Below are 14,380 nucleotides of genomic sequence, written 5' to 3' on the forward strand. Positions count from 1 at the left end.
ACATACTGGCTTCTGATTGGATAAAATGGGCGTAATCGGAAACCGATACGTCCACAAGGCGACCAATCAGAGACCAGGACCATTCTGCTATAAAAGACAGACGTAAACAAAGACGTAACTAACAGACGCCAGCGACCCGGCCCAGGGCGACTCTAACTGGATGTCCTTGTCGAGACAAAAACACGTCCTGACCAGAGGCTGACTGCGGGGGAAAAGCCAATCTGAAGCGAATGAAGAAGCTCCTAATCTTTCACTTCACATACAGAGGACTTCGTGCGAAAGGAAAAAAGAGTAAAAGGAGAAAATGGAGTATAAATTGCGAAAGGCCGAACCAAAGGACGTGCCGGATATATTACGACTGGTGAAGGTAGTCAATCATAACTACTAATTCGCTCCGGTGTTGCGTTAGAATTTGGTTAACTGGTTGTTGAGCCTAATCCTAACATGGTAGATGAAAGGCTAGGTGGATGATGACGTAGTAAAACGACTGTGACGCAACAGTAAATAATAAAAATCCCCCGAGGATGTCTGAACGTGACGTCACGACCTGCATTCTTTGTTCGAGTCCCAGTGATTCATTTCCGCTGAAGCTGCCGCCTGTGTAAACACCATCTGGTCGTTTGGCGTCCACTGTTATTCAAACATAATGTATCCGCTGCCTGTCACTGTTATTCAAACATAATGTATCCGTCGCCTGTGTGTGTATATGTGTCTGTGTGTAACAGTATCGTTTTGCTCTAAGGAACTGGCTAAACATGAGGAGATGGAGCACCAGGTGACTCTGACTGAAGAGGGTGAGTTGAAAGCTTGTTGTTAAAAAGGAGTCTGTTCTCACGCATGGAACATTGTTCACAGAGCTCCTTGAGGATGGATTCGGTGAAACGCCGTTCTACCACTGCATCATTGCTGAAATCCCAGGAGGGGGCAGCAGCCAAGGTCGGTGACACACATCACATGATGGAAACTCAAAAGCTTTGACCTTCCAACTGCATGAAGTCACCACTTCCTTTCTGTGTAGAGAACAAAAAGCTTTCGGGTTTAAGTATGGCTAGAAGGCTTCAGTTTTTTTTTTTTAAAGAATGCCATCTGTCTTCCAGATTCTAAAGTGGTCGGCTTCGCCATGTACTACTTCACCTATGACCCTTGGGTGGGCAAGCAGCTCTACCTGGAGGAGTTCTTCGTGATGGATGAGTACAGAGGTAAGAAGTCCACTCTCGGTCCAGTCTAGTCCCCTTCTAATGGCTCGTGTCTTACAGGACTCGGCATCGGCTCAGACATCCTGCGGCGGCTCAGTGACGTAAGTAGTGACATCACACAAGCAGATGTGGTGTGTGTGGGCTTTATCCTCGGCTTGCTCGTCCTGCAGCTGGCGGTGAAGTCGCGCTGCACCGGTATGATGTTTGTTGTGGCCGAGAACAACGAGCTATCCATCCAGTACTACAAACGGCGCGGTGCCGAGGACCTCTCGCAGGAGGAAGGCTGGAGGCTCTACAGGTTTGATAAGAGCAGCCTGGTCAAGATGGCTACACCTACCGAGGAGTGAAGGCGAGGATATGAGGGGAGACGAATGTTTCCACTTGTTTAAAAAAAAAAGTGAGAGGCCAGCGATCCACTACTCAAATATTATCCATTACTATAATAAACGTGTCTAATCAAACACATGCTGTGCGGTCTTTCCTATAAAACTCAGCTGTCCTTTCAGAAAGCAAAGGAACGATGGCCATTGCTATTGCTATTGTTGTCACAATAGGACAGCAAAGCCGAATTTGTGTTTTGATGACATAGTGTTCTTTATTCAATAAGTCTAGTATATGTTTACATCCATACCATTTACCACTGAGGTGTGCTGCTGTAGAATGTAAAGAGCGCCTGACTCTCATAAGGAGGAAGATGATGCGTGAGAAGAAAGGATCAGGCAGAGTGTGTGTGGTTGTGCGTGTCATTGACAGCCAAACCACACAAAAGAATATTCAAAGCCATAAAAGAACAACTTGTTCAGAGTCCTAACTAGAAATATCAGTATTGTGATAGAAAGAAGGTGTCAAGTATGTTATTTGCACAGCCAACTCCAGGAGTCAGCTACACACAATAAGCTTTTTGTCGAGAGACCTTGCATTTAGCGTGAAGATAATCGGTCAAAAGCGCGTACGTGCGTTTCTTCTCCAGCTTCAGCTGCTGTGGCCGCTGTCCCGCCGTTCTGTCTTGTCAAGCTTCCCGCAGAAAAGAAAAACCCAACATTGGATGAGTGCTTCCACGGCTAACCAACCCCCAAGAGGACTCACCTTCTTTTTGCCAAAAGGCGGGTCTTTCCAAAGCGCCTCCACGGCGACGCGACCTTGCTGAACCCACAAGTACGCGGAGTCTCTGCTCACCTGAAGCACACAGAATTTCACCTTCACCACTGAGTAATGTATGCTAGCGATGGGTGATTTCTCACTCACATCAAACACTATCATTGTTCGTGGAAAAAAATGACATTTATAGCAATTATTTTTACTTATTATTATTATATATTATATATTATTATTATTTTTATAATTCGATTTCAAACTTATGGTATTTTAGCCTGGCTTATATTGTCTCCAACTTCTGGGGGGACGGGAGCGCTACTTGGTGCACACCTTGAAAAGTGAGGCCGCCTGCTGAGGGTAAAACATGGAGGCTGTCAAGGCCATGAGGCCCACTGGAAACGCCACACGCTTCACCTTTGACCCTGAGGAGAAGACACAAGCAACAAGGAACCATTCACCTGAAATGCCTCCAGACAAAACAAAGCCTGTAAACACGGCCTTATCTTATCACGTCTCAGCTGGAAGGATGTTATGGAACACATTCAATCGTTACCTTTGGCCAAGTAGAGACCCAGCAAGCCTGAGAAGCCCACTGCCGCCGCGCTGGGGTAGAGGTCTGGGGGAGGAGCACTGAGGAACTCATAGGCGTCTGAAGGACGCCAGAAGTTTAACATCATCTTCTAAAATGTTGATTAAATGGAATATTTAAGGTGTTTCTCACCCGTGACTGTTGTGACGGTGGCGTCAATGGTGGGCTCCACCATTCTGTACACTTCCTGTTATGACATTCAAGCAGGTTAATGTTTCATTTAAAAATATGATAAACAGAACAAGGATGAACCTGAAAAGCCTGATGTTGACTAAGTGAGCGGCAGATGGTTTGGACACAAGGACAAATCAAGAGCTTGTCAGCATTATGTCAACGACAGACAACAAAATATTTTTTGTTACCAACCTCAGCTTTGCCTGCTGTGGTCCGACCTGCTTCCTACAAACACAAAACAACAGGATTGCAATTACACGCAACATAAAAATGCACACAAACTCTGCATAGTATTGTTGAATTCATATTAAATAAAGACGGCCGCACAATGCAACACACCTGACACTGGTCTGCGTACGGCTGTGCCCATTTCCTCAGTGATGCCATGCTCTGCTCCAAAGGGCCCGGCAACGCTGCCTCCTCGGTTTCCACATGCCGCCAATCCTCCTGGGGTCTGGTGTACAAAGACGGCAGCTGGAAAACACATTTTCTTAATCATTGCCTTTACTTTCATCTTTGTCTGATGACAAATAGTTTTTAAAGAATCACATAAACCCAGCCTAAGGCACACAATCAATATACATCATCGATCAAAATGACAGCATGCTATCTTTTGTTTTTGCAGAGAGGGTATAAAGTCAACAATTGAATTGCCCCACACCTCGTCAATACGCAGTGCCGGCTGTGTGTTCTTTTTTGCAGTCTCGCAGGAAGCAATCGCAACCAGGCCCGGAGCCGCGGCGCACAGCGACATCTAGTGGAGGATAGTGTACATGGCAATTACACAGCACAGTATACAAGGAGATAAAGTCACACGAACAAAATAAATACTCTCAATAATTATACCACAATCATCATAATGAATGAAGTGAGGCGTTTTTCCTAACAAGTTACAGGGATATTTTCCAATAGTCCTCCTGTTAAACTGATGAAAGGTTTAGCGTTCTTGCTAACATTAGCATTTAGCTTGTACAGCAGCAGCTCATCCATTATGGTGTCTGTAACACAATTGTAACCACAATTGTAATGAGACCAATTGTCACGATATAATCAGACTATGAAATCTTACACGAACAAATAAATGGCAAAGGTTAAGGTACCAGTTTTATGTATGACATTTTCGTCCGGAGAACCTTTGCTTTCTACGGCAAGTCGAGGAGTTGAGGCGCATGCGCAGATTGTCATCAACGCAGTTACAGGCACACTACTAAGGTGGAAGTGAACAGGGAAGTGGCGTTAACAGAGAAACACACAAAGAAACTGAAAACTGCAACACCACCAAGTCCAAACAAACAAAACACCCACACCATAACATAAAAATATCAGAAAGCCATCCATTATGAACATTTATTTCTGGAAAGAAGTTACAAACAGTTTCCAAAGAGGATTTACCCAGATTACAAGTTCATCTTATTCTACCTTCTGTTTTTGGTTGCAGTCATAGTAGCAAGGTACTGTACTGTATATATATGTATATACTGTGTGTGTATAGAAGTTGTTTTTTGTTTTAAAACTACTCTTTTTGTCTATACTGACAGACTAAAGGATGCTGCGACTCGGCCATGTCACACTTGATCACATTTCTTTGACAGCGAAACAAAAGGGTGCGCATGGCACACACACACACCCACACACACCTTCTTCAACAGGCATTTTGACACTTCTGTGGCCATTTTAAACAGCAAGTAAAGCATGTATAAGCATGTATAAAATGACCAGTTTAAAAAAAAGTGCATAGTTGTGAAAGTAACAGTAGTGATAATGATTTGGACACACAAAGACTAATGTGAAATGTTCTAGAACCTGATAAGAACAGTAAATAAGATATCCAATAGCTTAAAATAAAATAAATTAAAAGATGAGACTGTGTGGAATTTGTATATTAAAGAAAAAAACGGATCAATGGAGGGGTGAAAAGGAAGCCTGTACAGCTGCAGGATGTTGCTGAGACATCACCATGGTTACAAAACAGCCTGTGTGAAAAGCTATTCGTGAAAGCTGTTAAGATGACTTTTCTGTACAGTATCATCTTTCTTCCTAAATCTCAGGATTTGACCAAATGAGATGAAAAATAAATGAGGAGGCATATTGGCAACAGTCTAGGCTTTTTGTGGCTCTAAATAACATTTTGTTTGTTTCAGTCTTTAAGTTAAGTTGCTAATCAAAATTGAAAGGTCCAAATTCCACTTGAATGTGCCCCCCCCCAGTGGTTGGGGTCCTAAAACAACCGCATAATGTGCAAGCCCTGATGGGCAAAAAAACAAAACAAAACAAAAAAAGCCTCCTTGTTTTCAATCTACTCCTACAAATAAATAACCCGACGCACTTACTGCATAGCTTGCGAAATAAATAAGAAAAAAACACTGCATCAGGATGTGCTGAGCCCTTTGCACAAATAAACAAACCGAGCTGGATGGCCCTAAAGCACGACAAGGTCGACTGCTGGTGGGCAAACACCGACTGCGCATCTTCCCATGAAAACATTCTTCAAAATAAACACGGAGAACCACAAGGATCCGGGGAATGTCGATGAGTGGACTTGAACTTGTGTTTACACATCCTAATCGTCCGAGTGGCACGTGCAATGTGTTGCGTGTCACTGGGACGCAGCGGAAGCCCAAACATCTGCTAATACTACCAGTATGGCGTGTGCACGTGAGGAGAGTAGAAAAGTAGCTGCACTCGTTCAAACCTCATTCAGAGAGTCAGGTTGTTCTGCTGATGGTTTCTACCGGCGTATTGATGACATATAAAGGATGCTGCCGGCCTGATGACGACTTGAGGTTGTGGAGTCCAAGTTGAGCTTCCAGTGTGTTGAGTACGAGTGGAGAACAGAAAACTGAGCACAGTCCAAAACAGGAACCAGCAGAATCAGACCATTTTTTTCCTCATCTTTTCTTAAAAAAAAAAAAAAAGCTAAAAGTGTTTAGAACCCTGATGACTCCAAACTGTGCTCCGGGGGCCTTGAGCGGCGCCGAGGCTGCGCTTCCACCATGGTAGCCAAGAGCTCCTCTCGTTAGGAGAACACTTCTAAATGATAAAAAGGAGGTCCTCTGGCAAGCAGACCTCAGCTGCAGCGTCTGACATGCTCCAGCACATACTCTGGGAAGTGCAGGCTGCACACCTGCAGACCGTCCAGTTTGCAAGGCATCCTGGGATACTCATCCTCTTTCCACTTGTTCTCGTCAGGGTCAAAGGTGAGGATGGAGTCACTGTAGTGGCCGTTGTAACACAAGCCGCCCAACACCATGATCTGTCGCTCCAGCACAGCCACGCCGTGACCGCTGCGTCCAATGGGCATGGAGGCCAGGATGGTCCACTCGTCCGTGTCGGGGTCATAAACCTCAGTTGACGGGCAGCCCTGCGACTCAAAGGACGCTCGCAGGATCACGCACACGCCACCGAACACGTACAGCTTCCCATTGTGAGAGATCATCTTGTGGAAGCAGCGGGCGTAGTTCATTTTGGATTTGTTCTCCCAGCAGCTGGCGTGTGAGCCGGGCAGCAGCGGGCCGCGACCGCCGCGCGTTCTCTGCGAGTCCGAGCTCCCGCCACCTCCGCCGGCTTCCCGCCCCGGGTCAAAGACACACACCTGCTTGGAGGTGGACGAGGACGTGATGCCGCCTGTGATGTAGAGCTTCCCACCAAGAACTGTTCCCTCGTGACCATATTTGTTGACGGGATACGGGTCCACAAACTCCCAGCGGTCCTCGGTGATGTCGTAGCGTTCCGTGGAGTAGAAGGTTTCGTCTCGGGTGCGGCCCGCTACCGCGTAGATAAACTTTCCGATAACACCAACAGCAAACTCTGACCTGCAAAACACCACCAGTGAAGACCAGGAAGTGACAACTCTGCACTGTTTGGACCTGCCTGACCTGGGAACAGACATGTCTGCCATGCGCAGCCACGAATTCTGACGGGGGTCGTAGCGGTAGACTTTGGACGAAGCGTGAAACTCTCCATCGGGCCCAAGCTCCTCTCCTCCCAACAAGAAGGCAAAGTTGTTCACAATGGCCAGGCAGTCAGGCCGCAACGGCACCTGAGGCCCCTCCAGCTCCCACCACACCTGCGGGGCATAACGGGTTACTACCCAGCAGACACGCGCATTCCCGTCCCAACTGAAATGTCAAAGATGGAAACACCTTGGGACGCTGCAGCAGCAGGATCTTGCTGTTGACCATGCTGTGACCGATCATCCCCCTGAAGACGGCTGTCTGCGGGCGCAGCGAGCGTATGCGGTTAGAGCGCGTCTCCACCAGAGGCTGCTGATTGACATCATGGAAGTAGCTGAGGGCCTGCTCCACTTCCTGACGCAGCTGTCTGGAATAACGGTAGAACTCTGATGTCTTCACCTAGGTGGAGACAGAGGAGGTCACATGACACCGACACAGACGACATTTTGCATTGGAAGAGGCGAGCAGGCTTGCCTTCTCAAAGATGTTGGCAGGAGTCATGAGGCAGAACCGGATGGACTGCACGATGGTGTCCGTGTGTCTCCACCGCCGCCGGTCGTGTCTCAGCCATGACTGGACCGACTCATACAGCTCAATCTCTGGGTATCGGCTCAGGGTGTCGCTGTTCAGATAGGCCTGATGCACACAGGAAGAGATGTGGCGCTAATTTGCGGCTACCTCGTCAACAGTGAACAGCCTCAGTGGGATGCATACCTGCAGTCTCTCCAGGCTGAGGTAGGACAGGAAGTCGGGTCGGCTCATGAGAGGAACAAAGTTGTCGAGCAGGAAGTTGTCCAGCTGCTCTTGGACGCCCTCCACCCCAACACTAAAGTCCTCCAGGAGGCGCATGACCTCAGCACAGTTCTCCAGACAGATCTTAGCCAAGAGGAAAGAGCAGCAGAACTCCACCGCCTCAGTCATCTGCACGTACATGGCCGCCTGATGCCACAAGAAGACACCCTGTTGAGTCCACACTCAGCAGAAGTTAGATGTGAAGGAGGAGGGGCATCACCTGTAAGATCTCCTGCACAGTGGGCATGCTGAGCTCCAGCGAGCCATAGTACATGAAGCGGAGAATGTGCCCAAAACCCGCCGCCGTCAGCCCCTTCATGTGGATCTTGTCCTGGTCCCGCTCCCTCATATCCGCCGTGAACATCACCCGGAAGTAGTCGCTCTGGGTGGCCAGAAGTGCCTTGTGGGCCTGGAAGAGGATCACGCATCAGCACGAGGACCACAATATGGAGAAAGCAACAGAGAACCCGCTTCACAAACCTGGAAGTGATGCTCATCGATCGTGAGCGTGACGTCCAGCAGCAGACGCTCCTCATAGAGAGCCCGGAAGCCCGACGACACACTCCCATCATGCACCTGGGATAGATACACCTCCACATCCGCCCCCGACATATCACACCTGATGGCAGCAGGCAGTTGGAGGAGGAAGATAGTCAGAAAACAAACATGAGCAGGAGTGTTCGAGACGGTAAAAATACACAAAACATCAAGATGACTAAGGATGTGCTTACCTCTGATTGGCCACGGGCATGTCAGAGGGGGTTGTCCGAGCCAATTGCTGGGTTGCACGTGACGTCACGTCCGTTTGTTGTTGTCACAGGCTCACAAAGATGGGGGGCAAATAAGCGTATTCGTAGCTAGAAGTCATGTAAGGTCAGCGCAAACTGTGGACCATGTGGAAACCGTTCTGGGATTTCTGGTAGTACTAAGATAGTCCATCATAATGGGGGATAAATTGTGAGAACACAGAACTTTGTTTGTTTACAGCAAACATTTCCAGAAATCAAGTCGCGTTCTGGCAGAGCCACGGGATCTAGTAGCAAATATGGACCGGTCATTTAGTCAAATTTAGGCTACTATGAAGCAATTAACAGTGTCGCGATTGCGCTTCTTACCAAATTAATGATTAAATTAATAGTCCTTTAAAAAAAAAAGTGCAACAAAACAATTGACACATTAAATAATGCAATGTGGAATGACTAAGAATGCAGATTGATGTGTTTGGAGCACTATTTTCATCCGATACATTCATTATGTCTGAAGCTTTTACTGCTCTTTGATCGCCTTGTTTTCAACTATTTCATGTCGTCATGCAACACGCCATGCACACTCACAACTGGAACAAATAGAATTTCAACGACATGCACCATTATTCGCTTCAATCTGCCAAACATTGTACAGCGTCTTGAGTGTGCATGTGGTCGTAGTTGTTGTTGTTTGACCCCGATCCGATCACAGAAAGGGACGCGCACTGCCTCAAGCTCACGTGGTTGCAACCCAGCAATCAGAGGACAGTCCCCCGTGTGTCCAGCTGATGCCTGCAATATCCCTTGTCAGCTGCAATCACCTGCACGCCAAAGTCAAAATGACACGAACGTGTGTAAACAAGGGTGGACGGTGCAAGTAGTACAAATAAAGTGCAATTTATATTTCTACACAAATGTGTCGTCAATTTTGATCAACATCCCAAACATATGTGCGTGCAAAAAACTGACAAATTGCAGTGTTGCAGACCTTTTGGAGCCCCAGTGAGGACTCGCAGCTTCTGATGTCTGACCTCCCTGGGACTGCACGCATTTCCTTTCTTTCTGTTTACCTGCTTCTAATACATCACAACAGAAAGCAATGTTTAGCAATGTAGATCAAGTTTGCACTTCTTTTACATAAACACACAGTCAGAAGCTGAATTGTCTGCAATGGCAATGAGATTGCCAAGTCGACTAACAAGGACAACAATTTGTAAGGTAACATCGGACTGGCCAAATAAACACAAAAAGCAGCGGGTCATAACATACTTCATCATTCATTTCTAGAAACAAAAATGTTTGCCACAGAACAAAGGCTACGTGCCAACACTGCTAGTAAGTTAAAGTATAGATTCTAATCAATAAATGCCAATATTTAGCACAATAGATAGCGACAATTGAATGGTTTGAACGGCTGTCACGATTTGTGTGGTTGTGACAGGAACGGCGGGGTTCCAAATGGGCTGAACCGGAGGATAGCCTTTAGCATCGAGGCTATTTCAGTCGTCTCACCTCCGCGCTGAGAATCCCCACAACAAGCCCCTCTTGCACCAGGACGCTCGCGTTCCTTCGGACATGAAGTTCCGGGTTCAATTCCGTAACGAGGGAAGAGGACTGCTGTGATTTACTGCCATGGTGTGAGTTAGCCGTCTGCCAGAGATCAGTTCTCCTGAACATCAGACGGCTAACAAACCAAGGCGATCCATTGGCTTTGAGGACGCCATTTTCTAGCCTTACGTCACTTCCTGTTTGAGAGGAAGTGGGGGCGTGGAGGCAGTTGGAGGAGATTGTATATTAAACCCATCACGTGGTGTCACTCTGACATGACAAGGTAACAGACTTACTACAGTCGTAATACAACATTACTAATCAGTTGCCCGAAATAAGAGTAAAGTAAATACGATACAGCTGGTAATCGCCATTCCAAAATGTTGTAAAAAACAACAACACATGGCACACTTTGAGGGACTACAAATCACATTACAGGCGAAGGTTGGCTGCGTCATCAAAACACGACGGACCTGACAGGACGGGAACATTCTTTTCTGTTTAGTGAGGACAGGAACGGGTTAGTCCTTTTATGTAACTGTCAAGAGGAACAAAGTTAATAAATATGTCTACAAATTAATATTTCGAAGTCTTCGCAGTTGGCATTTTATTCAGCTTTTGACAGCGCCTGTAAGTTGCATCAGCCAAACTGAAAGGACCCCTTAGCGTTTTTGTTCAGTCAGACAAAATGCAAGTCACAGATTTGTTATTATATAAGTAAATACGACTGTAAACGAATACGAGCGACTTTTGAAAAGACAACACGTACTTATAGAAGCGCTGGCTTTATTTTTAAATAATTTTTCAGGCATTATCCCCGACTGCCTCTTTCTTTCTCTTTTCATTCAAGATGGCGGGCGACGAGTCTGGAACAACGCTGGGTCAGCCTCACTTGGCCAAACAAGACCTCAGTACTCTCGTAAGTAGCATTTTAATAGTACCGAGGCGTTTGTAATTTTGTGTCGGAGGCTGTCGTTTAGTTGTTAGCTTTACTTAAAGTTTTTCCTCTCCGCTCAGCTGATCCGGAGCCTCCGCCACCACCCGGCACATGACGGCCGGCTAGCACTTCTTAGCATATGTGCTTCTAACAAAGCTCAGACTTGATATATTTACATATAGTCGCGTTTCGTATAACATATAAGGTTGGCTACATATCCTGTTTAAGCATCTTATCTGTGTGTTGTTATCATAACTGCGTATTGTAACATTGCTAAATGCAAGAATCTATGAATGAATATGAACATTGGAACAAATGGTGATGTGTTCCTCAGGATGTGTCCACCCTGACGACTCTGTCCCCGGAGATCATCAGCCGGCAGGCCACCATCAACATCGGTAAAGACGTAAACAAAGCTCTGTTTTCTGCGATGGTTCCATGTGGTTAACAATTAGGTGTTTTGACTCCCAGGCACCATCGGTCATGTGGCCCACGGGAAGTCCACGGTGGTCAAGGCCATCTCAGGTGTTCACACCGTCAGGTTCAAGAACGAGCTGGAGAGGAACATCACCATCAAGCTAGGTTATGCTAATGCAAAGGTACAGGCTGCTTATAGTGGACTTTCGCTGCTAAGATGCTAACCGCCTCCATGTTGTTAGATCTACATGCTGGACGATGCCAGCTGTCCCCGGCCTGAGTGCTATCGATCCTGCGGTAGTAGCACCCCAGATGAGTTCCCCACAGACATTCCCGGCACTAAAGGCAACTTCAAACTTGTCAGGTTTGTAAGCCAGTCAGTGTTTGTTGTTCTAAAATGGCTACCTGTTGCTTTGTTGCGCTCCTGCAGTGTTTCAGTATTATAAACACGGCTGTGCTGCCATTAAATTGGCATGAAAAGATTTGTTTTCCAAACAACCTGTGTGGGATCTCCTGTAGACACGTGTCCTTCGTGGACTGTCCCGGTCACGACATTTTGATGGCCACCATGTTGAACGGAGCTGCCGTCATGGACGCCGCCCTCCTCCTGATCGGTGAGGACCAGCCCGCGCATGGAAACGTGTGATGAGGTGTTTCTTTCCATCTCACGGCGGTCTGTCGTCTTCTCGCAGCCGGGAACGAGTCATGCCCTCAGCCGCAGACGTCTGAGCATTTGGCCGCCATCGAGATCATGAAGCTGAAGCACATCCTCATCCTGCAGAACAAGATTGACCTGGTGAAGGAGAGCCAGGCCAAGGAACAGTACGAGCAGATCCTGGCCTTCGTGCAGGGTACCATACTTTTCATTTAGTCTTCTTTTACATTTGCTGGAAATGGTGTTTTGCGTTTATTTACCTTAAACTCATAAATACATTAATTGGAAGTTTTACTTTTTAACTTAAGAAAGATTTGCAGTACTTGAGAGAGTAGAAATGGAGAACTTAGTCAGCTGGCGACTATAAGAGATTAGACTAAACGGGTTAACGAAGGAGAGGCCTTAATTGGAGCAATGACAGCTGAGTTGCTGACAATCATTCTGTCTGCCTTGATTGACAGGCACGGTGGCGGAGGGCGCCCCCATCATTCCCATCTCTGCTCAGCTCAAGTACAACATCGAGGTGGTGTGCGAGTACATCGTTAAAAAGATCCCGGTTCCCGTCCGAGACTTCTCCTCCAAGCCCAGACTCATCGGTAAGAAGCCTCCTTGCCGTCTCGTCCTTTTTGGTCTCAGCGAAATGATGGCCTTCCTCTTCAGTCATCAGGTCGTTTGACGTCAACAAGCCCGGCTGTGAAGTTGACGACCTTAAAGGGGGCGTGGCAGGAGGAAGTATCCTCAAGGGGGTGCTCAAGGTGAGGCTGCGCTGTCTGCTTATTCACCCAAGCGGGGAGCGACGTGAGCATAACAATGGCCGTCGTGCATCACCAGGTGGGCCAGGAGATCGAGGTGCGACCGGGCATCGTGTCCAAAGACCATGAAGGAAAGCTGATGTGCAAGCCCATCTTCTCCAAGATCGTCTCCCTCTTCGCGGAACACAACGACCTTCAGTACGCTGCGCCCGGAGGCCTCATCGGTACGTCCGCATGTTTCTTATTGTTTCTTGTTGCCTGTGGAACAATTCAGGCTGATCAAGTTGGCGTCTCTCTGCAGGGGTGGGCACAAAGATCGACCCCACGCTGTGCCGTGCAGACCGAATGGTGGGTCAGGTGTTGGGCGCTGTCGGTGAGCTGCCAGAGATCTTCACCGAGCTGGAGATCTCCTACTTCCTGCTCAGGAGGCTGCTGGGCGTGCGCACTGAAGGCGACAAGAAAGCTGCCAAGGTGAGCAAAGTCTTTCACCTTCTGACGCTCTTATGGGTCATACTGACGAGATGTTTTCACCGTCATTGCAGGTCCAGAAGCTTTCCAAGAATGAAGTGTTGATGGTGAACATCGGGTCACTGTCAACAGGCGGCCGCGTCAGCGCCGTCAAAGCCGATCTGGCCAAGATCGTCCTCACCAACCCCGTCTGCACTGAAGTCGGAGAGAAGATCGCTCTAAGTCGACGTGTGGAGAAACATTGGCGGTGAGTCTCTGATGAATGCACATCTCATGGTCCTTTCACGGTCATCTCATTGGCGCCTTCTTTTCTCCTCACAGTCTGATTGGCTGGGGACAGATCAGGAGGGGTGTGACCATCACGCCCACAGTGGACGACGACTGAGGACTACACAGGACGTTAATTATGGCATCACAAGCATCACAACTCGCCTTGTTTTTATTTTACATTCTTCTCCCGCCAAAGAGGACAGACAGGAAGGGCGCCTCATCGCGAAACGTCGGCTGCCTCCCCGACAGTGCGGCAAGGAGACGCTTTGGACTGTCGTGATCATCCTCCACTGGAGCTGTTTTAGTGCAGCAAACTCTCACTCTCTTATCCAATAAAGTACATTTGGAACTAACTAACTTGCATATCATTGAAGACCTGCAATGTAGAGAAGTATTTTATGGTTGTTACAGCTAATAGTACATGGTATTTACAATATGCTGAATAAAGTATCATGAATTAATCAAAAATAGAAATAAAGTCAAAGCAAACTTCAAGTTGTGACTGTTAATAAAATCTTTGTCACCACTTCCAGTGCCTGATATGCACTTGACTTAACGGCAGCAATAATCAAACGTGTTCATAATGTTACATTTACAATGCTGGACCAGCAGTACCGCTGTTGTCCACTAGATGACGGTAAACTCACGAAAGCTATATTCAATGTTATCAGAGCGAAGCAGAAATTTTTTCTGGTAGACCAGCCCCTTATAATCAACCTGAACAAAACAAACACTTCATGGCGGTGTCATCGTGCCGTTTTACAAAGTTAGTCTGTAAATCGCAACGA

General features: G+C 47.2%; 4 protein-coding genes across 8 annotated transcripts; 2 read left to right on the forward strand and 2 right to left on the reverse strand.

Moving 5' to 3' along the window:
* Positions 1–95: 95 nt before the first annotated feature.
* On the forward strand, positions 96–1,657 carry LOC131108869 (diamine acetyltransferase 1-like). Of its 2 annotated transcripts, XM_058060272.1 has the most exons (6): positions 96–367; positions 743–794; positions 856–936; positions 1,098–1,199; positions 1,257–1,297; positions 1,367–1,657. In XM_058060272.1, exons 1-6 carry the CDS (start codon positions 305–307, stop codon positions 1,541–1,543), a joined length of 516 nt encoding a protein of 171 aa, XP_057916255.1. In that variant the 5' UTR covers positions 96–304; the 3' UTR covers positions 1,544–1,657. The 2 variants fall into 2 exon arrangements, with proteins under 2 accessions (XP_057916255.1, XP_057916254.1); XM_058060271.1 differs by having other exon boundaries at positions 1,257–1,657.
* Positions 1,658–1,776: 119 nt separating this feature from the next.
* On the reverse strand, positions 1,777–4,254 carry LOC131108876 (MICOS complex subunit MIC26-like). Its single transcript, XM_058060286.1, has 9 exons — positions 4,155–4,254; positions 3,716–3,808; positions 3,394–3,528; positions 3,247–3,279; positions 3,013–3,067; positions 2,845–2,940; positions 2,622–2,713; positions 2,283–2,372; positions 1,777–2,210 (listed from the first exon to the last, which is right to left on the reverse strand). Exons 1-9 carry the CDS (start codon positions 4,170–4,172, stop codon positions 2,169–2,171), a joined length of 654 nt encoding a protein of 217 aa, XP_057916269.1. The 5' UTR covers positions 4,173–4,254; the 3' UTR covers positions 1,777–2,168.
* Positions 4,255–4,387: 133 nt separating this feature from the next.
* Positions 4,388–10,305, reverse strand: LOC131109015 (kelch-like protein 15). Of its 2 annotated transcripts, XM_058060530.1 has the most exons (10): positions 10,058–10,305; positions 9,534–9,621; positions 8,531–9,366; positions 8,280–8,418; positions 8,020–8,208; positions 7,722–7,946; positions 7,482–7,643; positions 7,197–7,406; positions 6,930–7,120; positions 4,388–6,866 (listed from the first exon to the last, which is right to left on the reverse strand). In XM_058060530.1, exons 3-10 carry the CDS (start codon positions 8,548–8,550, stop codon positions 6,122–6,124), a joined length of 1,881 nt encoding a protein of 626 aa, XP_057916513.1. In that variant the 5' UTR covers positions 8,551–9,366; positions 9,534–9,621; positions 10,058–10,305; the 3' UTR covers positions 4,388–6,121. The 2 variants fall into 2 exon arrangements, with proteins under 2 accessions (XP_057916513.1, XP_057916514.1); XM_058060531.1 differs by lacking the exon at positions 9,534–9,621.
* A 46-nt stretch (positions 10,306–10,351) lies between these two features.
* Positions 10,352–13,945, forward strand: LOC131109016 (eukaryotic translation initiation factor 2 subunit 3). 3 transcript variants are annotated; one of them, XM_058060535.1, is made up of 13 exons: positions 10,352–10,376; positions 10,944–11,012; positions 11,365–11,428; positions 11,502–11,629; positions 11,690–11,811; positions 11,967–12,061; positions 12,140–12,298; positions 12,564–12,698; positions 12,763–12,857; positions 12,934–13,078; positions 13,156–13,325; positions 13,397–13,569; positions 13,644–13,945. In XM_058060535.1, exons 2-13 carry the CDS (start codon positions 10,944–10,946, stop codon positions 13,705–13,707), a joined length of 1,419 nt encoding a protein of 472 aa, XP_057916518.1. In that variant the 5' UTR covers positions 10,352–10,376; the 3' UTR covers positions 13,708–13,945. The 3 variants fall into 3 exon arrangements, with proteins under 3 accessions (XP_057916518.1, XP_057916515.1, XP_057916516.1); XM_058060532.1 differs by lacking the exon at positions 10,352–10,376 and adding an exon at positions 10,479–10,613; XM_058060533.1 differs by lacking the exon at positions 10,352–10,376 and adding an exon at positions 10,583–10,723.
* Positions 13,946–14,380: the final 435 nt, after the last annotated feature.

The sequence above is a fragment of the Doryrhamphus excisus genome, chromosome 21, assembly GCF_030265055.1.
Source record: "Doryrhamphus excisus isolate RoL2022-K1 chromosome 21, RoL_Dexc_1.0, whole genome shotgun sequence".
NCBI classification, from domain to species: domain Eukaryota; kingdom Metazoa; phylum Chordata; class Actinopteri; order Syngnathiformes; family Syngnathidae; genus Doryrhamphus; species Doryrhamphus excisus.

What these genes read in the sequence shown, in the direction of transcription:
- LOC131108869 (XM_058060271.1), top strand. Translation starts at nt 305, where the DNA reads ATGGAGTATAAATTGCGAAAGGCCGAACCAAAGGACGTGCCGGATATA. An exon ending in AGGAGGGGGCAGCAGCCAAG is followed by an intron (nt 937 to 1,097) that starts GTCGGTGACACA and finishes TCTGTCTTCCAG; the next exon opens with ATTCTAAAGTGGTCGGCTTC. An exon ending in CGTGATGGATGAGTACAGAG is followed by an intron (nt 1,200 to 1,256) that starts GTAAGAAGTCCA and finishes CGTGTCTTACAG; the next exon opens with GACTCGGCATCGGCTCAGAC.
- LOC131108876 (XM_058060286.1), bottom strand. An exon ending in CGGCACTGCGTATTGACGAG is followed by an intron (nt 3,529 to 3,715) that starts GTGTGGGGCAAT and finishes TGTGTTTTCCAG; the next exon opens with CTGCCGTCTTTGTACACCAG. An exon ending in CCACAGCAGGCAAAGCTGAG is followed by an intron (nt 3,068 to 3,246) that starts GTTGGTAACAAA and finishes ATGTCATAACAG; the next exon opens with GAAGTGTACAGAATGGTGGA.
- LOC131109015 (XM_058060531.1), bottom strand. Translation starts at nt 8,550, where the DNA reads ATGCCCGTGGCCAATCAGAG. An exon ending in ATGCCCGTGGCCAATCAGAG is followed by an intron (nt 8,419 to 8,530) that starts GTAAGCACATCC and finishes TGCTGCCATCAG; the next exon opens with GTGTGATATGTCGGGGGCGG. An exon ending in CTGCCAACATCTTTGAGAAG is followed by an intron (nt 7,407 to 7,481) that starts GCAAGCCTGCTC and finishes GTCTCCACCTAG; the next exon opens with GTGAAGACATCAGAGTTCTA.
- LOC131109016 (XM_058060535.1), top strand. Translation starts at nt 10,944, where the DNA reads ATGGCGGGCGACGAGTCTGGAACAACGCTGGGTCAGCCTCACTTGGCC. An exon ending in GATCCTGGCCTTCGTGCAGG is followed by an intron (nt 12,299 to 12,563) that starts GTACCATACTTT and finishes CTTGATTGACAG; the next exon opens with GCACGGTGGCGGAGGGCGCC. An exon ending in TGCGCCCGGAGGCCTCATCG is followed by an intron (nt 13,079 to 13,155) that starts GTACGTCCGCAT and finishes GTCTCTCTGCAG; the next exon opens with GGGTGGGCACAAAGATCGAC.